At 39.6% G+C, this 24660-nt stretch overlaps 1 protein-coding gene across 1 annotated transcript in view; it reads right to left on the reverse strand.

The window, feature by feature from the left end:
- IMPG1 (interphotoreceptor matrix proteoglycan 1) overlaps positions 1 to 24660 on the reverse strand; it is an 82092-nt gene that overhangs the window by 27868 nt on the left and 29564 nt on the right. The window contains exon 13 of the mRNA XM_029224240.1: positions 497 to 1025. Coding sequence (XP_029080073.1) covers positions 497 to 1025 — 529 coding nt within the window. The remainder of the gene's footprint in view (positions 1 to 496; positions 1026 to 24660) is intronic.

A 24660-nucleotide genomic window follows, 5' to 3' on the forward strand; every position in this document is an offset into this window, starting at 1 on the left:
AAGCCATTTAGTCAGTTTTTTTTTTTTTTTTTAGTTTTATGAGAATTTAAGGGGAACTAAAAAAAAAAGAATTCTTACATCTGAACTCTCGGCCTCACTTGTGCTGGACTTTTCTAGCCTTGAACCCTTTATTCAGATGGCTGGAAAACAGCATGTGGCATTATAACTTAGGGAAAGTCCGCTCATATTGTTTATAAATTCCAAGTTCAGTCCGTGAGTGGCTATGTATTATTCCTGGGAAAACTAAATCGGGAGGAACTATAATGAAAAGGTCTTAAAAATAAGTTTGTTCCCAGGACGCTGGGCGGCAGTGGCCCATTGGATCTGAATCCATCTCAACGCTCTAGCTGAATGCCATCGGCAACAGCTATCTCAGAGGCTTGTCTCTTCCACCTAGCGTTGCTCAAGACAGCCAGGGATTATATTATAAAATAATAGCAAAAAAAAAAAAAAAAGAAAGGAGCCACACAGATAGCTGTATGTGGTGTCCACTCACCAGCTGTGTGAATCGCTGCTCCAGAGCTTGGTACTCCAGCGAGCTCTTGTTGAACAGGTCCGTGGAGAAGGGCATGTTGGCCACACGCAGACTGAAGAACACCACCAGCTCTCGGCCCCTGGTGGCGACGGTCATGGCGCTGGTGGTGATGTACTGCAAAGCTGGGCCAGGAGTGATGTTCTCCAAGAAATGATCCAGGGTGGAAACATACCCACTGAATCCCAGTACCTCAGAGGATGCGTGAGTACTGGCGAGATCCGTCCCGTCTAAGTCTCCGACTGTATCTTGACTGCTGATACTCAACCTGCTGTCTTCTGAAGATGCAGGTAAACGTGAACTTTCCTGAGCCGATTGGCTGATGGCAGAATAATCATCAGTGGGGATGGTGAGCCGTGGGATTAGTACTGTCTGGTCAAGGGAAATTATGTCTGTGGCGCTTCGATCAGTCTGAGAAAAGATGCTCGATGCAGTAAAAAAAGGTCGAGTTTCTGATAGGGAGGTAGAGGCCACAGCAGGTGGAGACCAAGAACTGTCCATGGAGGAAACTCCTGAGACCAATTCATTATGTCCAAGCATCCCCGCAAAGAATAGAAAGCAAAAAAGAAAATCCAAAGTTAAAATTACTTTTGGAAAAATAGCATTTGACAATCTTAATCTCATATTTTATTTTATTTATTTTTAAATTTCTTCGATTTTATTCCAGTTTTATTGAGATATAATTAAAGACAAATTGGTACAGAAAGGGTAGGCAGCCCTGTGTCCACACCTAGGGAGACAGAGGGTGGGTCTCTATAGCCATTTTATTCAGGCCCAATACTTCTGGATATGTGAGACTGAAAGAGCACCAATTGCCTAGAATTACAGGAATTACTTACTGCCCAGTGAGACACAGCACATCTAGGGACCAGGTGGTCAAAAAGGACTAGGTCAGCAGGTGGTGGCACACCGCAGATGGCTTTGGGGTAGACTTGGATCCCACATCCCCATCTGGACCTCCCAGACAATTAGCTGTGCTCTTTTGGCCTGGAGTTTTATTCACCTTCCAATCATGCAAACCTGAATTTTATGTAATTGGATTTTTGGGGGGATCTCAGTTATCACATTTTGGTAGTTTCATCAATTAAAATTTAAATTATGCTTTTCCAAAATTGGATAATCTGACTGAATAACTTGCCTATTTGCAAAATGATATGGAGAGTGTGAAGATGTGGGTTACACATATAATTTGAACTTTGTATTGGCCATACAACTAAATATTGGGTAATATTTAAAGGTTTTTTTCATTCCTACATGATTATACCTTGATAATACCACCACTTTGCATTGCTTTCTTGAGTAAGTACATATTGAACTACTGAAGTCCATTCCCTTTTTGGTGCAAAATTAAAATCAATAAGTATTTATGAACTAAGAAAGTGGTTATATGAAGCTTTCAGATATTTCAATAAACCTAAACCTAGAGCCACTGATAGATAATATTTAAGGCATTAGGTAGATCAAAACAGGGAGCTTTCTGTGAATACTTCGGTGGCATTTTGGCAAATACGTGGGAAAGCTGTGTTAAAGTCCAAATGCTAAGCATGATGAATGGACTGTCTGGATGCAGATATAATCTTTGGACTCTCAGTCAGCTAATTTACTAGAGTGCAATCACCCAAACTGAAAATCCAAGTAATAAACAGCTCTGAAAGGTAGAATCATATTACTTTTATTAGTTTCTTAAAATAAAACCTGTCTGTGGAGAATTTAACCAGATTTCAGAGAAGCACGCCCTTTTCTTCCACCTGGGGAGGATGCCTGGGTGTGTCTACCCATAATTCACTCAACTATCAGAAATGATGTTTTGTAACATCCAAGATCTTTCTAGATATACACTCGTAGTTTTATTCTCTATTGCCATGGACTGAATGTTTGCATTCTCCCAAAATTTATATGTTGAAATCCTCATCTCCAATGTGACAGTATTTGGAGGTAGGGTCTTTGGGAGGTAATTAGGTCAAGAGGGTGGAACCCTCATGAATGGGATTAGTGCCTTTATAAATAAAAAGAGACATAAGAGAGATGATCTCTCTCTCTCTCTGTCATGTGAGGATACAGAAAGAAGGCATCTGTGTGCTAACCAGAAAAAGCCCCTCACCAGGAATTGAATCATCCAGCAATTTGACCTTGGACTTCCCAGCCTCCAGAACTGTGAGGAAGAAATTTCTGTCATTTAAGCCACCCAGTCTATGATGTTCTGTTATAGCAGCCCAAGCTGACTAAGACATCCTTGGAAAGACCTGGGATAAATAAATTGAAGGCTTCAAGTACTATCAGTGGTTTGATTTGACTTTGTGCTGGGGGGAAATGCATTTGAATCTGAGCTCCTCAGCGCTCTTCCAGATGGTCAGGGTCAGGGAAGAAGCACACTGACAGGTGTCTTCTTTCTGCTCCAGGCCAGCATCTCATTACTCATACCTTTCTCAGTACAGAGATTTTAGTCAGATTAAAACAGTCTGTTACATTATGTCATCAACCAGCAAACAAGAATTTCTAACTCTTAACCTTTGTGGCATCTTTTTAAAAAATTTTTTTATTTTTTGGCTGTGTCGGGTCTTAGTTGCAGCACGCGAGATCTCTTGTTCAGGCTCACGAGCTCAGTAGTTGTGGTGTGTGGGCTTAGTTGCCCTGCAGCATGTGGGGGGCACTTAGCTCCCCGATCAGGGATCAAACCTGCGTCCCCTGCATTGGAAGGCATATTCTTTACCACTGGACCACCAGGGAAGTCCCTGTGGCATCTTAACATTAATCATTCACATTCACAATAAACCCAACCACGTTATTTCACTGATAGAACCGTTGGCTATTTAAATGTACATTGTTAGATAAAATACAGGATTCCCACTGGAATGTACTTATACTAAAACGTTATTTGTTGTTTATCTGAAATTCAAATTTAACTGGTTATCTTGTATTTTTCTTTGCTGAATCTAGCAGCCCTATTTAAGTGTGATTTTAACAGACCCCTCACAGTCTCTCAGCTTGATATTGAAACTACTAAGGCTATAGTCAATTCTTTTGAAACAAAATATCATCTAGACATTACCACCACTTATAAATGTATTTAAAATAATTATTCATCAGATTCTTATGCAAAAGACATGCTAGCCACAAAGGCCATCCTGACCCTAAGTTTTTACACTGCCATTTACTTCATCATGAGGTATGTAAAACAGACTCCAGATAACTTGACTTTTTAGCTGTCACGTTAGAGCATGCGTAGAGTTCTCATGAGGGCATGAGGTATGTTTATATGTATGTGTGCCCGGGGGGGCCGCTGGTAGAAGCCCAGCTGCTTCTGGAAAGGAAAAGGAAAGGTAAAGGAAAAGGCTATTTTGGTCACTTTCTGGGCAGGAGATCTTCCCGCAAACAAAGGCCACAGATGAAATGCTCCAAACCAGAGTGGTTGAACTCAGGTCCAGCTGAAGCCCAAAGTGAGATAAGCCAGTAACAGGTGAGGATGGGCTCAGTGGGGGCAGCCAGGAGCCCCACTAGTAGCCAGAGGAAGGCACAGAGACGTGTGAGGCAAGTGCAGATGAAAGATCGTTCTAAATGCTGCTGGAAAGGGTCACACATCTACACGTACCCACTAATCATAAACATCCGGTGGTCACCTGGTTTATGTTTAAAAACCTAAAAACAAAGATTCCACAGTCTCCTCTAGATCTTCAAGTGACGTGACCAGCAAGTTCTTAATTCTCTATCAAACAAATCCATTCTTATTTATCACAACAAAAAAGTCATCTGCTTTTCGGCATATTATAGAGATAGAACATATATGTTTACTATTCATTCATTCAGCAAATAGATATTGATGGCCTACTATGTGCCAGACACTGTTCCAGGTGCAGGGGTACATCAGTGAACAAAACAGATAAAAGTTTCTGGCCCCAAGAAGGTTACTATCTAGTGGAGGAAGACAGAAAATAAACAAAATAAGCAAAGGGAAATATATTCTATACCAGGTGGTGATAAGAGCTAATGAAGTAGCATGAAGCAGGAAAGAAGGTGGGAATGCTGGGTTTGCAATTTTATACGGTGGTCATTGAGAATGCAATATTTGAGCAGGACCTGAAGGAGGTGAGAGAGTTTAGCCATGCAGCAAATGCAAATGAGAAAGCCAGAGAAAGAAGGGTGTCTGTATTGCTCCAGGAACAGCTAGCTGTGAGGGCAGCATGGTCAGAATAAAGTTCTATACTCTCAGTTGAGAGTGAGGGTGACTAAAGATATTTTTAAACACATAAATTCTCAAAAAATTCCTCCTGGGCACCTTTTCTTAGGATGTGTTTACCTAAAATGATAGGGTAAACCAATAAATAGGAAGACATGGGGTACTGAAGAAAAGTTAGGGAAATCTCCAGGAAGAAGGTGAAGGGAAATCCCCATCTCAGAGAGATGGGTACTCGAGGTGTAAAAGGAAACTAAGTACATGCGATGCTTGTATCACCAAGCCCTCCGCCATTGTACCAATTTTCTTTTTTTAACTTGAGAAAACTACTAATGGATGTGCTCCATAAAACAAGAGAGTGAACTCAGAGGGGCCTGAGATCTAGGGATCAGGGAGTCCAACTCAGGAGAAAGGCCAAGGAAATTTTAAGGATGACAGAAAATGGAAATCCCAGGTGACAGCTGTCCAAAAGCCCTGGAGAGTAGTAGTCCAGGAGAAAGAGAAGGTCTTTGAAAATTGGAAGTGATAAGTTACCTGATGTGGAAAATTCGACTGGAAATTTCAATGCAAAATTTGAAAAGAATTGGCAATAAGTACAAAGAACATTAAGCAAATTAAAAAATCAAAGAAAACATTAATTCCAGGAAAACAGAAAGTAAACATATTTAGAGCAAATAGGTCAGCTGTAAATAAGTAATGGAAACATCGAATATTGATTCAATAATAGTTATTATCATATTGATAGAGAAGGGTGTTGTAAGAAGCTTAAATCCTTATTTGAAATAATAGGAAGCCAGTAAATAATGTATAAAACAGATGAGTCAAAAGATGTATATTATTTAAAAATATGGCAAGAATAAACGCCAGAAGAAATAGCTGAGTTAAAAGGGAGTACTTTTGGTAAGTGGGACTGCACAGTGGGGAAGTGTGAGATAGCAAAATGCTGTATTTGTCAGAATACTTCAATGATTTGGCTTTAGAAGTATTAAACGTTTTATTTTGAGACAACTGAATATTCAAATTCAGTTCTAAGAATAGTAGAGAAGGGCATCAGTGAAAATGGCAGAAGAAACTCCAAAAGTCAAGTTGTCCTTCACATTTGAAAGTTACAGGTAGTAAGTAGCTGGGATACAATAAGAAATATATATTTGCCTCAGCCTCCAGTTCCTGACACAGAGCTCCTAAATTTCTGAACCTTGAGCAACAGCTGGAAAAGTATGCCATCAAACCCGTTCCAGGGAGAAATTGGGAGCTGTGTGTGTTTGCCGGCTCCCTCTGTGCTGAACCCCAGGGGAAGGCCGCAGGAAGTGCTTGGTACCCATTAAAAATCGCCTCTTTTGTCTTCTGTGGTTCTGGGGGACTGTGAATGCTGAGCTCCATTGGCTGCCAGAGCTGGGTGATTTGGGAACCAGTCCCTCTGATGGCAGCCATAAAAGTTGGGAAGCCAGTTTTTAGCTGGTTGATCAGAAGCACAAGTGACAGCCTGGGACTTTGGTATCTACAGTAGGGGCCAGTCCTGTGGATCTGAGCTCTTTATCTGTGGGCTCTGCATCAACTCCAGGTGTTTAGTGTCATAATTGAGTTGTAGGACACCCAGTTGATGTCTGGAGAGTCGAGAATTGGTTGATGTAGGAAAACTCCCTACACATTTGATATTAGAAGTGCTGTGAATAGAGAAGTAGCTCTTCTTTTAGTAGTCAAACCCTCAGGAGCTTTGATACCCTTCCTGAAGCAATTATCTGATGATACAGTCCAGCCAACTAAAAGATACATCAAAACAGAGAACTCAGGAATACAGAAGCTATGATAGAAGGTTTGAGATTGAGCCTTAAATCCATTTAAATATGGAAATCTGTCCAGGAAGCCATGGGAGTTGTGGCTGCAGAATCAATTTTAAATTTATAAACACTGACAATGTAATATACTCGTCTAATTATCAAAACTTGGGACATGGGGGAATGAAGACGGCTGGACTATGGGTGTTCTGATAGTCTTACTTTTTATGACAGTACATCAAAAATGCTGCCTAATGTTGGTACATACAGTGTAAATGATAATGACTCCAAATTAATATTTTAGGTAATCTTATTCTTAGCCTTTAGGGATCTTTTAAGAATGAGTATCTCATAAAGTAAGGAAGAGGGAGACCTTCAAGATGGCAGAGGAGTAAGACTTGAAGATCACCTTTCTCCCCACAAATACATCAGAAATACATCTACATATGGAACAACTCCTACAGAACACCTACTGAATGCTGGCAGAAGACCTCAGACTTCCCAAAATGCAAGAAACTCCCCACATACCTGGGTAGGGCAAAAGAAAAAAGAAAAAACGGAGACAAAAGAATAGGGACGGGACCTGCACCTCTGGGAAGGAGCTGTGAAGGAGGAAATGTTTCCACACACTAGGAAGACCCTTCACTGGCAGGGATAGGGGCTGGGCAGGAGGGAAGCTTTGGAGCCACAGAGGAGAGCGCAGCAACAGGGGTGCGGAGGGCAAAGCAGAGAGATTCCTGCACAGAGGATCGGTGCTGACCAGCACTCACCAGCCCGAGAGGCTTGTCTGCTCACCTGCTGGGGCGGGTGGGGGCTGGAAGCTGAGGCTCAGGCTTCGGAGGTCAGACCCCAGGGAGAGGACTGGGGTTGGCTGTGTGAAGACAGCTAGTGTGCCACTGGCTAGCTAGCTAGCTGGGAGGGAGTCTGGGAAAAAGTCTGGACCTGTCGGAGAGGCAAGAGACCATTGTTTTGTGGTGCGCGAGGAGAGGGGATTCCTGCTCTGTGTGCCCACAGAAGGCAGGGCACCACCTAAGCGAGCTCCAGAGATGGGTATGAGCTGCTGGTTTATTCCAGGAATGCAAGGATTCTTCAATATACGCAAATCAATCAATGTGATACACCATATTAACAAATTGAAGGATGAAAACCATATGATCATCTCAATAGATGCAGAGAAAGCCTTTAACAAAATTCAACTCCCATTTATGATAAACACTCGCCAGAAAGTGGGCATAGAGGGAACCTACCTCAACTTAATAAAGGCCATATATGACAATCCCACAGCCAACATCGTCCTCAATGGTGAAAAACGGAAACCATTTCCTCTAAGATCAGGAAGAAGACAAGGTTGCCCACTTTCACCACTATTATTCAACATAGTTTTGGAAATTTTAGCCATGGCAATCACAGAAGAAAAAGAAATAAAAGGAATCCAAATAGGGAAAGAAGAAGTAAAGCTGTCACTGTTTGTAGTTGACATGATACTATACATAGATAATCCTAAAGATGCTACCAGAAAACTACTAGAGCTAATCAACGAATTTGGTAAAGTAGCAGGATACAAAATTAATGCACAGAAATCTCTTGCATTCCTATACATGAACAACAAAAAATCTGAAAGAGAAATTAAGGAAACACTCCCATTTACCATTGCAACAAAAAGAATAAAATACCTAGGAATAAACCTACCTAAGGAGAAAAAGACTTGTATGCAGAAAACTATAAGACACAGATGGAAGAAATTAAAGATGATACAAACAGATGGAGAGATATACCATGTTCTTGGATTGGAAAAATCAACATTGTGAAAATGACTGTACTACCCAAAGCAATCTACAGATTCATTGCAATCCCCATCAAACTACCAATGGCATTTTTCACAGAAGTAGAACAAAAAATTGCACAATTTGTATGGAAACACAAAAGACCCCTAATAGCCCAAGCAACCTTGAGAAGGAAAAACGGAGCTGGAGGAATCAGACTCCCTGACTTCAGACTATACTACAAAGCTACGGTAATCAAGACAGTATGGTACTGGCACAAAAACAGAAATATAGATCAATGGAACAGGATTGAAAGCCCAGAGATAAACCCACACACTTATGGTCACCTAATGTTTGACAAAGGAGGCAAGAATATACAATGGAGAAAAGACAGCCTCTTCAATAAGTGGTGTTGGGAAAACTGGACAGCTACATGTAAAAGAATGAAATTAGAACACTTCCTAATGCCATACACAAAAATAAACTCAAAATGGACTAAAGACCTAAATATAAGGCCAGATAGTATAAAACTCTGAAAGGAAAGCATAGGCAGAACACTCTATGACATAAATCACAGCAAGATCCTTTTTGACCCACCTCTTAGAGAAATGGAAATAAAACCAAAAATAAAGAAATGGGACCTAATGAAACTTAAAAGCTTTTGCACAGCAAAGAAAACCATAAACAAGATGAAAAGACAACCTTCAGAATGAGAGAAAATATTTGCAAATGAAGCCACAAAGGATTAATCTCCAAAATGTACAAGCAGCTCAATATCAGAAAAACAACCAAATGCAAAAATAGGCAGAAGAACTAAATAGGCATTCCTCCCAAGAAGATATACAGATTGCCAACAAAGACATGAAAGGATGCTCAACATCACTAATCATTAGAGAAATGCAAGTCAAAACCACAATGAGGTATCGCCTCACACTGGTCAGAATGGCCATCAACAAAAAATCTACAAAAAATAAATGCTGGAGAGGGCTTCCCTGGTGGCACAGTGGTTGAGAGTCCGCCTGCCAATGCAGGGGACACAGGTTCATGCCCCGGTCCGGGAAGATCCCACATGCCGTGGAGCAGCTGGGCCCATGAGCCATGGCCGCTGAGCCTGCATGTCTGGAGTCTGTGCTCCGCAATGGGAGAGGCCACAACAGTGAGAGGCTCACGTACCGCAAAAAAAAAAATGCTGGAGAGAGTGTGGAGAAAAGGGAACCCTCTTGCACTGTTGGTGGGAATGTAAATTGATACAGCCACTATGGAGAACAGTATGGAAGTTCCTTAAAAAACTAAAAATAGAACAACCATATGACCCAGCAATCCCACAACTGGGCATTTACCCTGAGAAAACCATAATTAAAAAGAGACATATACCACAATGTTCATTTCAACACTATTTACCGTAGTCAGGATACGGAAGCAACCTAAATGTCCATCAACAGAGGAATGGAAAAAGAAGACGTGGCACATATATACAATGGAATATTACTCAGCCGTAAAAAGAAACGAAATGGAGTTATTTGTAGTGAGGCAGATGGACCTAGAGCCTGTCATACAGAGTGAAGTAAGTCAGAAAGAGAAAAACAAATGCTGCATGCTGACACATATATATGGAGTCTGAAAAAAATGGTTCTGATGAACCTGGGGGCAGGAGAGGAATAAAGACACAGATGTAGAGAGTGGACTGGAGGACACGGGGAGGGGGAAGGGTAAGCTGGGACGAAGTGAGAGAGTGGCATGGACATACATACACTACCAAATGTAAAACAGATAGCTAGTGGGAAGCAGCCGCATAGCACAGGGAGATCAGCTCAGTGCTTTGTGACCCCCTAGAGGGTTGGGATAAGGAGGGTGGGAGACAGATGCAAGAGGGAGGGGATATGGGGATATATGCATATGTATAGCTGATTCACTTTGTTATAGGGCAGAAATTAACACAACATTGTAAAGCAATGATACTCCAGTAAAGTTGTTAAAAAAATACATTAAGGAAATCTTTATCTGAAATCCAGCAATTTCTTGAGTTTTATTTGTTTCATTCTCTTATGTTGAAGTCAAGTAATATTAAACGCAGTCCATTTTATTTGAGTGGTATTCCAGAAAAATTCCATGTTTGTAAAAGCCTTTCTATGTAGCCTGTCTTTGAAAATGTATTGAGACATAGCTGGAAAAATAGGTTAAATACTTAGTTATTTCTGAGCAGTACAGTTTTAATATTATTTTATTTTCCCTTTTTGGTAATTTTCTTTCTCCTTTAGCATTTTAAATAATGAGCATGTATGATTTCAAAGTAATGGTAATTACTATTTTTAAAAGTCTATTGTTTAGTCTCAACGTAATTTTACACAATTTTTTGGAAATCTCCAATATTATATTTTTGTGTACCATGAAATATAGAAATACACATTACATAAAAGACATTTACAGACATATACAGTTTTAAAATTTTTCTTATAGATGTTATTTTAGATTTTTGCAAACTTCAGATAAAAAAATAGCTCCTTGGTAAACTGAGGTAAATATGAAATTTCGCATGTATCTACTTATTAAGTGAGTCTTAAGCAGAGCCACCACAGAATTAAAAATATTTAATATTTAATTAAGAGAGCCACCACAGAATTAAAAATATTTTACTCCAAATCTTTGTTACTGTTAACATTAAAGTAACATTTGGATTAAAACTGAAATTGTTAAGAAACTTAATTCCTACACCGTGGAGGACTTCATTGTAGTTTCTTACAATATATTTTAGTTAAATGTTTCTATGGGGTTATGGCCTCAAAATCTAGTCTTAGACTTTTGAGAGGCAGGGAGAAGGATGGATTGGGAGTTTGGGACTAGCAGATGCAAACTATTATATATAGAACAGATAAACAACAGGTCCTAGTGTATAGCACAGGGAGCTATATTCAATATCCTGTTATAAACCATAATGGAAAAGAATATGAAAAACAATATATAGATATATATAACCGAATCACTTTGCCGTACAGCAGAAATTAACACAAAGTTGTAAATTACCAATACTTCAATAAAATAAATTAAAAACAAAAAGAACCTTGAGAGGCAGGATGGAGGATGAGATGGGAGGAAACTAATATTTATTTGGCACCTGTTATGTTCTAGGTACTGTACAGGGGATATTAAGAAAAAATCTTCAGTTACTTTAAGCCATGAGTTTTCACCTGATTTTTACACTCTGCACTTGATGTCTTTGAAATATCTAATTTTGTCTTCTTAAGTGATTAAAGTGAGTAATTAAGAGAGGCTACAAAGATGAGGGTTCCCCTGACCAGAGGTCATTATCAGAATGAGCTATGGATGTCAGTGTATTTTAACAAATCATCAAACAAGGCACATTTCTTTCCAGTTTAGTTTATTATACTTTCCCCCCATTAAACAAAAATGCCTAATCTGTGATATCTTATTAGGCTTAAACCTTGCCTCATATAATATAAAACTACAGAACTCTGAGTCACACCTGATTACTTCCTCTCTTCATTGTAACATAATTTCTAATAGCTTTCTGTTTAGAATCAGCCCTCTAGGAGAAAATTGCGTGACTTGGAAAAAGAGAACATCTATCCCTGGTTTGTTGGTGACAATAAAATTTGCCTTCACTGAAGAAATGAGTATTTTGGGACAAATGAAGTAAAGTGACATGGATTTGACATGCAGTGATATTGTAGCTTTTAATAGCATGGTTATAGTTAAATTCTGAATGGTTTCTGAATCATTTATTCCAAGATTACGGAAAAGGTTGTGTTTTTCCAGCTTTGACTTGCAAAGTGAAATAATCAATATATTTTTCTCTCTACTAATAATAATGTACCTGAGAGAATGATAAAGATTAATATTACATATAGTGTGCATTTGGGACTGTGGAAGACCCACAACACATTACATGGTATGGTAGCCTCTAATGGGGTCACCGATGAGCCTTACTTCCTGTTTTTAATATCCCTGTGGTGTCCCCTCCCACACTGTAGAGGCTGACTTCCATAGAATGCTATACAAATGATGATGCATGATTCTGAGGTTAGGTCATACAACATATTACTTCTTCCACCTCGTTCCCTTGAATCAATTGCTCTGGAGGGAATCAGTTGCCATGTTGTGAGGACACTCAAGCAGCCATGTGGAGATGCTTGTATGAGGAAGAACTGAGGCCTTCTTGAGGCCAGTTTGCAAGATGTGTGAGTCATCTTGGAAGAAGATCCACCAGCCCCTGTCAAGTCTTAAGATTATAGCCTCAGTTGACATCTTGACTGCAACCTCATGTGCGACTCTGAGCCTGAACCAACCAGCTAAATTTTTACATAGGTTTCCAACCTCTCCCAGTGGAGATACAATAAATGTTTATTGTTGCTGTCAGCCACCAAGTTGTAGAGTCACTTTATATGCAGCGCCAGATAACCAATCCACATAGAACCCCTTAAAGACCGGGCATTGCAGGATTTAAGTCTCCCAGTCTCTAACTCTGGCTTTAATCAGAATACCACAAAGGATCTGGCTTTGGTTTAGGATATTCTTTTTTTTTTACTAAAAATTAAAGAAAACTTTTTTTTAAATTGAGGTATACTTTTTTTTTTTTTTTGGCCACGCTGTGTGGCTTGTGGGATCTTAGCTCCCTAACGAGGGATTGAACCTGGGCCTCAGCAGAGAAAGCGCCGAGTCCTAACCACAGGACCACCAGGGAATTCCCTATTGAAGTATACCTGATTTACAATGTTGTGTTAGTTTCAGATGTACAGCAAAGTGGTTCAGTTATATATATATATGTGTGTGTGTGTATATATATAAATATATAAATTCTTATATATATTCTTTTTCGGATTCTTTTCCTTCATAGGTTATTACAAAATATTGAGTATAGTTCCCTGTGCTATACAGTAGATCCTTGTTGGTTATCTATTTTATATATAGTAGTGTGTATATGTTAATCCCAAACTCCTAATTTATCCCTCCTTCCTCTTCCCCTTTGGTAACCATAAGTTTGTTTTCTATGTCTGTGGGTCTATTTTTGTTTTGTAAATACATTCATTTGTATTTTTTTTTTTTTAGATTCCACCTATAAGTGATATCATATGATATTTGTCTGTGTCTGACTTACTTCACTTAGTATGATCACCTCTAGGTCCATCCATGTTGCTGCAAATGGCATTGTTTCCTTCTTTTTTGTGGCTGAGTAATATTCCATTGTGTGTGTGTGTGTGTGTGTGTGTGTGTGTGTGTGTGTGTGTGTGTATAATATCAGTATTCTAATCTGCAATGGGGACATTAGATGCCAGTCTCTTTACAGGGAAGCTTTTAGAACAGGGTGTGTGTTTGTGTTTATGGTGGGAAGAAGGGGAGGAGTGAGTAGAAGGAAGGACTGAGAGACAGACATAGCTTGTGCATTTAGGAACGTGGTTTCTATCCTCAGCGTTGCCGCTCTGAATTGTATTTACCTAATCTAGGTTGCCGTAGGCGACTTCCATGCTAGGTGTCCCCAACCCAACCAATTCAGTACCCCTTTTTCTAACAAATACTTGGTAATGCCCCCTTATGATCCTGAATGAGTTTCATCAAGAATATAACCAAGCAAATACACACTTTCAAAAAAGTCAATGCATTGTTCAAACTGTAACATAAACAGGGGGGAAGGGTGGGGGGAAGGGATAGATTGGGAGGTTGGGATTGACATGTACACACTGCTATATTTAAAATGGATAACCAACAAGGACCTACTGTACAGCACAGGGAACTCTGCTCAATATTATGTAACAACCTAAATGGGAAAAGAATTTGAAAAAGAATAGATAAATGTATATGTAACACTGAATCACTTTGCTGTACACCTGAAACTAACACAACATTGTTAATCAACTATACTCCAATATAAAATAAAAAGTTAAAAAAACTGTAACATAAAGGAGAAATAAAAGGAAAATAATTTATAATAGCACAATATGTAATTCAAAAGGCATTATAGCACCATAAGACATAATAAAGCAGTTAGATTCCTATATGTACTTATATGTAAACATCTATAAACATGATTGTGGATTCCACAGCTACAATGGCAAACAGATTCAGATGTTGCATTGGCCACATAAACACAATGATCACCACTGTCATAAGAGAAGTAGTGATTTCCTGAATTGGTGGCTAACACTTCATAAAGTTCATTATACACATTGGTTGAATTTGCAGAAAGCTCAGGTTAAATTAAATTTTGCAAAATACATTTTGCAAATTATACTTATATAAAAAAAGAAGTGTCAGGAAAGAATGTAAAGGACTTAAGTTTCTTATCTAGTGCACTTTCTGGGTTTTCTGATCTATACAGGTCTGTGCCTTTTATCATTTTTGCAATCTTTTAGTTGTAGTATACTTAGAGTAATGCAAATTATTCTTGTCCATGAAAGACAAAGGGTTTTCATCAGGTGGGATATAATTGACTATTTCCGTGTGGCTATTGGCCAGTTTTGCATAAACTTGTAAATTTATTTCCTCATTTTTAATTGCTGATTGTGTTGTTTGAATTCTCCTTCAAACTGGTCATAACGTCTTACTTGTTTCCTCATTAGTAATTTGCTAAATATAATCTTTGACTTATGTTCATTTTATATTTGTATGAGAGTAATGCTTTTACCTTTTAATAAAGTTTTACTTTAACAGGGGTTAGGTCCAGGCTTAGAAATTTACAGTTTTCTGCCCCCCCCCCATATACATGAATATCTAGCAAGATATACAAAAGTATTAGTGGATATACAGACTGCCAACAAACACATGAAAGAATGCTCAACATCATTAATCATTAGAGAAATGCAAATCAAAACTACAATGAGATATCATCTCACACCGGTCAGAATGGCCATCATCAAAAAATCTAGAAACAATAAATGCTGGAGAGGGTGTGGAGAAAAGGGAACCCTCTTGCACTGCTGGTGGGAATGTGAATTGGTACAGCCAATATGGAGAACAGTATGGAGGTTCCTTAAAAGCCTACAAATAGAACTGCCATATGACCCAGCAATCCCACTACTGGGCATATACCCTGAGAAAACCATATTTCAAAAAGCGTCATGTACCAAAATGTTCATTGCAGCTCTATTTACAATAGCCCAGAGATGGAAACAACCTAAGTGTCCATCATTGGATGAATGGATAAAGAAGATGTGGCACATATATACAATGGAATATTACTCAGCCATAAAAAGAAACGAAATTGAGCTATTTGTAATGAGATGGATGGACCTAGAGTCTGTCATACAGAGTGAAGTAAGTCAGAAAGAGAAAGACAAATACCGTATGCTAACACATATATATGGAATTTAAGAAAAAAAATGTCATGAAGAACCTAGGGGTAAGACAGGAATAAAGACACAGACCTACTAGAGAATGGACTTGAGGATATGGGGAGGGGGAAGGGTGAGCTGTGACAAAGTGAGAGAGTGGCATGGACATATATATACACTACCAAACGTAAGGTAGATAGCTAGTGGGAAGCAGCTGCATAGCACAGGGAGATCAGCTCAGTGCTTTGTGACCGCCTGGAGGGGTTGGATAGGGAGGGTGGGAGGGAGGGAGACGCAAGAGGGAAGAGATATGGGAACATATGTATATGTATAACTGATTCACTTTGTTATAAAGCAGCAACTAACACATCATTGTAAAGCAATTATACTCCAATAAAGATGTAAAAAAAAAAAAAGAAAAGAAAAAGTATTAGTGGAAACAGATAAATCCTTTGTTGTGTGGTATTGTCCTGCATATTAGAGAATTTCTCTTCCCACGAAGGATTAGCAGTGCCCTCCCATTACTGAGGCAACTAAGAAGTGTCTCTGTCACTCACATTCTCAAGACATATCCTGCAGGGCAGTATTGCCCCATTGAAAATTACTCTTGACAATGTTGAACTTGACCTTTTCCAAAAAATAGCTATGGTTAAGAACTCCCACTCACCTCAACCCTTTTGCTTTCTGAAATCTCCCCACCCTTTTTTGTTCTGGGGAAGGGTTAACTGCAAAGAATCCCCCTTCCTCATGTGACTTGGGTGAGACTCACTGTGCACTTTCTCCGGACTCCCATAAGACTCAGCCTCTATGAAACCTCAGCCCACTTTTTCTGTTTGACACATTCCTCATTAATGAATGTTCCCCCTATTGTAATAGTCTGAATGAAAGTGTGTCCTTAATTGTCTGGTATATTTTGTATTACACACTGCTCTAAGCTCTAATTTTACCAAATTATATGTACATATGAATCCTTCATCCATTCCTTAAAACAATCATCCCTCATGTTTATTGAACATATACTAGGTACCAGTATAAAATGGTAATTTAAATCAATTGCTAGAGATGAATTTATGGCTATTTTTAAAGCATGTTGGCTTAAAGTCAAGGACTAGAACAGCAAACCCAGAGAAAAGTAATTTTTCAGTTAATCCAATGATCATTTTTATGGAGAGAACCAGTGGAATTATTGTTTAAAAGTTTGCTGGAATCCTGCTTTTTTCCTAAAATTAAGCTTTCTGTATATTCAAGAAAGCATGGAAGAAGAGTGAAAAAGCACTAGACTTGGAATATTTGAATATTTGATTCAATTCTGCTGTCACTTCAATCATTCATTCATTTAATGAATATTTATTGCATATTGAGCTGTGCCAGGCATGTTGTTATTTTTTGGTTACATTGTATGTACCAGGCACAAGTCTTTTTTTTTTTTTTTAGATTTTCTTAAACTTTTTTTTCTTTAAATTGAAGTATGGTTGATTTACAGTGTTGTGGTAATTGCTGCTGTACAGAAAAGTGACTTATTTATACGCATGTATACATTCTTTTTTTTTTTTTTTTTTTTGCGGTACGTGGGCCTCTCACTGTTGTGGCCTCTCCCATTGCGGAGCACAGGTTCCGGACGCGCAGGCTCAGCGGCCATGGCTCACTGGCCCAGCTGCTCCGCGGCATGTGGGATCTTCCCGGACTGGGTCACGAACCCATGTCCCCTGCATCGGCAGGTGGACTCTCAACCACTGCGCCACCAGTGAAGCCCTACATTCTTTTTTATATTCTTTTTCGTTATGGTTATCCCAGGAGATTGAGTATAGTTCTCTGTGCTGTACAGTAGGACCTATTGTTTATCCATTCTATATGTAATAGTTTGCATCTACTAACCCCAAACTCCCAGTCCATTCCTCTCCCCAGGCACAATTCTAAGCATTGTACATACTAACTAAATCTTCACAAGAACCCCATGAAATAAGTACTGTTATGACCATTTCACAGATGGAAAACTGAGGCACAGAGAGAGGTTAAATAACTCGCCCAAGGCTGCAAGTAGTTAGCTGGGGTTTGGATGCACACAGTCAGACTCCAGAACCCTCCTCACTGCACTGCTGACACTAGAGTGGTGAATATGGCAGACCCAGCGCTTGTCTTCAGGGAACTTTCCATCTTCAAGCAGTAACTATACAATCACAAGTGTGCCAAGTGCTGTGAAAGAGGACAACTGGCGTGCTTTGGGAGACATAAAAGGGAGGCCTAACTCTCATTAGCTGGAGCGTCTGTGTTTGTGAAAGAAGACTGATAAGACTGATAAGCCCTGCTGTCTTTAGGGATGTGGTGACAGCAAAGCCAAACACAAGAAAGCAAAATTCAGCAAGTGCGATTCTTTGAGCCACAAACGGTTATCGTTTGTAGAAACCGAGCTGGTGTACCCTGGAGATGAAAGTCTGGCTTTAGGAGAGAGTGTCTTCAGAGAATGGCCTTAAGCAATTTTGACTGTGTACTAATAAAATCAAAGCAAGAGATACTTTTAAAAAATAATACAAAGATTTTAGCGCAGATTTGGAAAATTGTTTACTTCACAAAAAGTTTTCATAGGAATATCATCAAAACACTGAAGGTATGTTTAATGAGGATTTTCTTAATTGCAATAAATATTCAACAGCTTAAATGAAAATAAAGTTGATTGAAAAGTCAAACATGCATTTTAAGGGTGATCAGAGAATATCAGAGAATATTGATTTTTATGCAGATATTTTTCTACCAGTAAATGGAAGAAATGCAGTCTGGATAAGAATTTTAGAGGAATGCTGCCTTTTCTTTGGGGAAAGTGGGAAGCTATAAAATCACAGGGGAATCAGATCTAAAATGGAGCATCTCTGTTGGCTTGGAAATGTGTGTGCCAGGAACACATGCTCCCTCAGGGCAGAGCCCAGGCCTTCGTTTAAGGGAGCTCCTTGCCCAGAGGACTCTGCACAAGCCAAATAAGGACTAATGTTTGGTCTGTGAATGAGAAGCTGACAATTAGGGCTCAGTTAGTGGTGGTCAGTCACTGGCGTGCACCCAGCTCCTAGAGCAGGCAGAGAATATGGGTTATAAAATGGGGTCTGGCCATATCGTAAGCACATCTGAAATACGAGTTCTCTTCAGAGGATAACTCTGATGTCTTGAAAAAGCACATGAAAACATGCTCAACATCACTAATTATTAGAGAAATGCAAATCAAAACTACAGTCAGGTATCACCTCACACTGGTCAGAGTGGCCATCATCAAAAAGTCTACAAACAATAAATGCTGGAGAGGGTGTGGAGAAAAGGAAACCCTCCTCCACTGTTGGTGGGAATGTAAATTGGTACAATCATTACAGAGAACAGTATGGAGATTCCTTAAAAACTAAACATAGAACTACCATATGATCCAGCAATCCCACTACTGGGCATATATCCGGAGAAAACCATAATTCGTAAAGACACATGCACCCCAATGTTCTCTGCAGTGCTATTCACAATAGCCAAGAAATGGAAGCAACCTAAATGTCCATCAACAGAGGAATGGTTAAAGAAGATGTGGTACATATATACAATGGAATATCACTCAGCCATAAAAAGAAGGAGATAACGTCATTTGCAGCAACATGGATGGACCTAGAGATTGTCATATTGAGTGAAGTGAAATCAGTCAGAGAAAGACAAATACATATGATATTGCTTATATGTGGAATCTAAAAAAATGGTACAAATGAACTTATCTACAAAACAGAATAGAGTTACAGATATAGAAAACAAACCTGGTTACCGGGCATAAGGTAGGGGGGGATAAATTGGGATATTGGGATTGACATATCCACACTATCATAAATAAAATAGATACCTACTGTATAGCACAGGGAACTCTACTCGGTACTCTCTAATGGCCTATATGGGAAAAGAATCTAAAAAGGAGTGGATGTATGTGTGTGTATAACTGATTCACTTTGCTGTACACCTGAAACTAACACATTGTAAATCAACTCTACTTCAATAAATATTAAAAAAAAAATGAATGTAGTTTAGTTTGTGTTAGAAAAAATTGTGAAAGACTGTGATATGGGTGTAAAAGATTACTGGGTGTCTTTTCAAAGGAATTATGAGCATCAGTGGGCAGATTGTGGGAGGTTATCTAATTTTAGAGAGTTGTGTGCTTTTCATTGTCTTTGGGCTAGTTTATAGCTCCATAAGCTATGGAACTAAAGGTTCCTACTAAAGGTAGGGAACTAAAGGTAATGCAATAATTGTAGTCCACAGAGACGCAAGTGAAGTTTGTCTGATGGGGAGGCCATTGATTTCCCCCCTCTGGAAGAGATGATTCCAAACATTATATTTTACTGCTGGGTAGATTTTGACCAGTTTTGCGTCAATTTGCAAATTTGTGCCAGTATTCTTGACTGCCTATATCAGGGGTTGGCAAACTTCTCCTGAGAAGGGCCAAATGGTAAATATTGATGTTTTAGGCTGTATAGCTCATCTGGTCTCTATTGCAACCACCCAGCTATGCTACTGTAGCTCTAAAATAGCCATAGCAGGTCAAGGGGCTTGACTGTGTTGCAGTAAAACTTATTTATCGGTGCTGAAATGGAATTTCATGTTATTTTCACACGTTATAAAACATTATAATTCTTTTGATTTTTTTCAGCCATTTAGAGATGTAAAAACCATACTTGACTTACAGGCTGTTGGGAAACCAGTGGTGGGCTGGGTGTGGGCCACAGGGCTTTCAGTTGTTGATCCCTGGCTTATATTTTGCCTGTCTTTGAATTCTCTTTTTTTTTTGCGGTACGCGGGCCTCTCACTGTTGTGGCCTCTCCCGTTGCGGAGCACAGGCTCCGGATGCGCAGGCTCAGCGGCCATGGCTCACGGGCCCAGCCGCTCCGCGGCATGTGGGATCTTCCCGGACCGGGGCACGAACCCGCGTCCCCTGCATCGGCAGGCGGACTCTCAACCACTGCGCCACCAGGGAAGCCCTGTCCCTTCCTTCTTTGAGATGAGATTTTCCCCATGGACCTCTGAACCATTTTTATTAGTGGCATATTCCTGCTGGGAAAATTTGCTGTTTGGTCCTCAATGTAGAAATACAAGGAAGAAGAGGCAAACATGTTGACTTTAGTAGTGTAAAGTTCAGCTGAGTTTTCCTTACAAATCTTTCCAAGTCTTAATTATTATCTTTTCATCTTGAAGTGGAGCAAATTAAATAACACCTTGGCCAGGCTCTTGTGGTTGAGAGTTAGGAAGTAAAATGTTTTGGCTGGGAGAGTGGCTTATTGCATATTTCCTCCACTTCATGCCTCCACATGAATCCTTGTGGTATTAATACATCCCACGCGGTGGAGCTAATTAAAGTTGTTCAGCACTCTCATTTTGACAAAAGTATTTACCAATGAGGAATACCACCTTTCATGTGAGGCTGTCTCTGGAGGTGCATGAGGACCGATACACAGAGAGGTATATCCTCCGGGAGTTTACCATCTGGCACCAGAAACACTGATGGACCCAGTAAAGCTGACAACAGTAACAAATAGTTATGAACCCCCAAGCATGTGCCAGACACTGTGCTCAGTGCAGGAGTTTTTAAAAAAAGGGATAAGAACACGTTCTTTCACTTCAGGAAGTCAGTCTTGGAGGGACCCCAGAGAGGCATACCAATTATTTCAATACTGAGTGGTAAATGCCTGATGGAGGTATATATACTTTTTTGTTTTAGAGTCAGGGAAAAATGGTAATTATGAGTCTTTTCAGGTAGCAGTTGGGAAAAGCTTCACAGAGGAGGTGGCATGTTGGCTGGAACTTAAAGTATGAGTAGGAGGTCATCAGGCTAGAAGGATGGATGGGTATTATAAGCACAAGAGAGAATAATTTGTGCAAAGCCACAAAGGCATGACTATGGATGACATATTATGGCAATGGTGAGCACAATGGCCAGAATAGATAGCTGACCACTGTTTCTGTACCACTTAATTGGCTCTCTCTGAGCTGCATTTTTAGGTAGCGCAAAAAGGGAAATAATCAAATTAACCCATCAACTCTGACTTTCATGGAGGTATTATGCTATAAATGTGTTCATTTACTCCTTTAACTCATTTAATATATATTAATTGTCTCTCTAGATGTGCCACACATCTGGCTTGACACTGAAGATGATGCAATGAGTAGAGACAGACCGAGTCCTTGACCTCATGGAATATAAGCGCCCGGGTTCTCTAATGGGTTCATTCAGTTTAGCTCATATCACTGATTCCTTTCAATGGAGTCAAAGGCTGAGGCCAGATTAAGGAAAGTCAGAAACGTGTGGTGTTTTAACCTATTACCTAGATGGGGGATGTGATGGCTAATTGGACTGGGCCATGGGGTGCCCAGATATTTGGGTAAACACTATTCTGCGTGTGTCTGTGAGGGTGTCTCAGGATGAGATTAAGATCTGAATTGGTAGACTGAGTAAAGCAGGCTCCTCCCTAACGTGGGTGGGCCTCATCCAATCTGCTGGAAGGCTGAGTAAGACAAAAGGCGAAGTAAGGTGAAATTCACTCTCTCTGCTTGTCTTTGAGCTGGAACACTGATCTTTTGCTTTTGGACTTGGACTCAGACTGGGACTTACATCACAGATGCCCCTGGGTCCCCAGCTCGCTGACTGCAGCTCTGTGATGTCTCAGCCTCCATAAGCATGGGAGCCAATTCCTTATAGTGAATCTATCTCTATGTCTATATCTCTAACTCTATCATCTCTATCTCTATCTCTATCTCTCTATCTCTATCATCTCTATCTCTATCTCTATCATCTCTATCTCTATCTCTAATCTCTATCTCTAATCTCCTGTTGGTTCTGTTTCTCTGGAGAATCCAGATTAATGCAGGGAATTAAAGGCAAAACAATGTCCAACAGCAGAATAGCTCTGCCTAAAGTTTGCTGTTTCACCGTTTCAGATATTGCAATTTATTGAGAGATCTGGCTTACATCTTAAATGGAATGTCTAGCAAGTGAGAAACTAATTTGGGAGGGAGAACACTAAAGAGCTTCTTTTTTGACAGGTCAGATCATCATTCTAATGAACGAAAAGGAAAATGTATTGCTGCCTACGCACATGTGAACCAAACCAAACCAAACCACACAAAATTTCTATCCTAATGATATGATACCACTTTTGAACGAGTTGGATGCATGTTACGTGGAGAACAGAATGTTGGGTTTGTCCTATAGGTTTATGACTCATTTCTATGAAATAGGAATAATCTTAACAGATAACTGGCTCTGCAAGAAAGAATGGGATCAACTAACCTAAAAAAATAAACATAGACGACCTCAGAGTTCGAGACCAGACAGACACCAATTCATTTAGTGTTCTAGAGGCACATTTTGCAAGTACTTTATCTCAGGGGATTAACCACTACATTAGACTACTTACGCTGAGAGATTTCTATGAGTACTTGACTGAGATTTTAATGGCTTAGTGGGCCTTTGGTGACACTAACCTTAAAATTTTTCCAGGCTAGAATTATCTCAGTGATGCCGAGGTGCAGAGCTTTGGAGTCCTGGGTGTCATCTACCTGTGCTGTGGAGAGACCCAGAAATTTTTGAGGGAGGGAAGCCTTGATCCTGCCTAGAGCTGCTTTTTGTTTTCCTTCCCCTTTCTACATATATGAGTGGGATGCCTTTTTATCAGGGATGTTTCCTAGTGGGGGTCTTCATTGGTCATTGAGATATGTCCTTTCTATCCCTGGTTGGGCTGATAACGAAAACGTATGGATCTGCCTTTCACTGGCAACATAGCATATTTGCTGTCTAAGCCCAGGCCAACAAATATAGTGCTTCTTGGTCAATACTAATCAAAAACTCAGTTATGAGGGTAATTTTTATTTATGGGGCGTTGACTGAAGGTTATACCGCATGGTCATGCCTCTGGATACTCTAAAATCAATCCTTGAGTTAAGGCAGACGGTCAGCACCTGTCCCTCATGGAACCACTGTAATGAACTGGGTTCAGGCATTCGTTATGCGTCTCCAGGGAGGGCCTTCTAGGAAACACCTGACACCGAGTTTATGCTGGAGGGGAGGCTGAGGCAGACAGAACGTGGTTCACCGTAACCCAGATGCTCCTTCTTACGAGGACTCATAGGAGAAATATTTTTCTCCGAAGCAATTACCATGCTCTAAGCATGCAGGTTCCAAATCATGTGACAAATTGCATTGTCCTCACTGCACAGTCTGCTGAGAAGCTCAAAGCCAAATTCATGAACCACCTAAGCAAAGAAATAACGTTCTGATATTTACTTTCTAAACAGTTTTCCCTATGGAGTCATTTGATTTTTTAAAAAATATTATTACGGTGAAACATAACATAATATTAGACGTTTTAAAGTCAATGGTTTAAATCGTAAAATGCCAAATATAAAAAAGGAGTGATGGCAATATTCAGTTCAATATTGCCTTAATTCTGTTATTCTAAAATTATTTATTAGTTATAAACATCTGATGACCTCAAAAAAAGTGAATGATTCAGTAATTGTGTTAGGAAAATTCACAACGTTGTGTAACCACCACCTCTATCTAGTTCCCAAACATTTTCATTACCCCAAGAGTCATCTGACCTATCTTTGTTTCATCTTTTCTTCCACTTTTCTTTCAGTTCTTTAAAATAAAATCTTATTGTATTTCACACAAGTCTGTAAACCATCATCACCTTTTTGGGGGAATGAGGCAGGATTTTAATAAACAAATTATTAAGAAAAACCTAAGAACCAAGAATGACTCGTCTTGCGGAAGCTAAATGAAGGAGTGTAAAGAAGGGAGCGTCAATAGGAGCCCTGCACCAGCGGTGTAGTAAAATAAAGATGGAAGTGAGGCTGCTAAATTGAGAAATGATCTGTGATTTTTGTGAAAATTGTGTCCCTGTAACATGTGAAACTGTGTGAAAACTGTGGTGAATAGAAGGCGAGATTGTGAAGACTCAGAATGCTAGACTATTAAAAAAAATGACAAGGCAGTGAAATAGAGAAAGAAGAGGCTGTGGGTTGAGAGAAAACAAGTTTGGGGCACTATATATTTTTTAAAATGATGGGGCTACTAAGCCAAACATAGTGTAATAGGTGGAAGAAACTTGAATGATGGTCTTGGCTTTGCCAC

The sequence above is a fragment of the Monodon monoceros genome, unplaced genomic scaffold (genome assembly GCF_005190385.1).
Source record: "Monodon monoceros isolate NGI ecotype Baffin Bay Population unplaced genomic scaffold, NGI_Narwhal_1 Super_Scaffold_15, whole genome shotgun sequence".
In the NCBI taxonomy this organism is placed as follows: Eukaryota; Metazoa; Chordata; class Mammalia; order Artiodactyla; family Monodontidae; genus Monodon; species Monodon monoceros.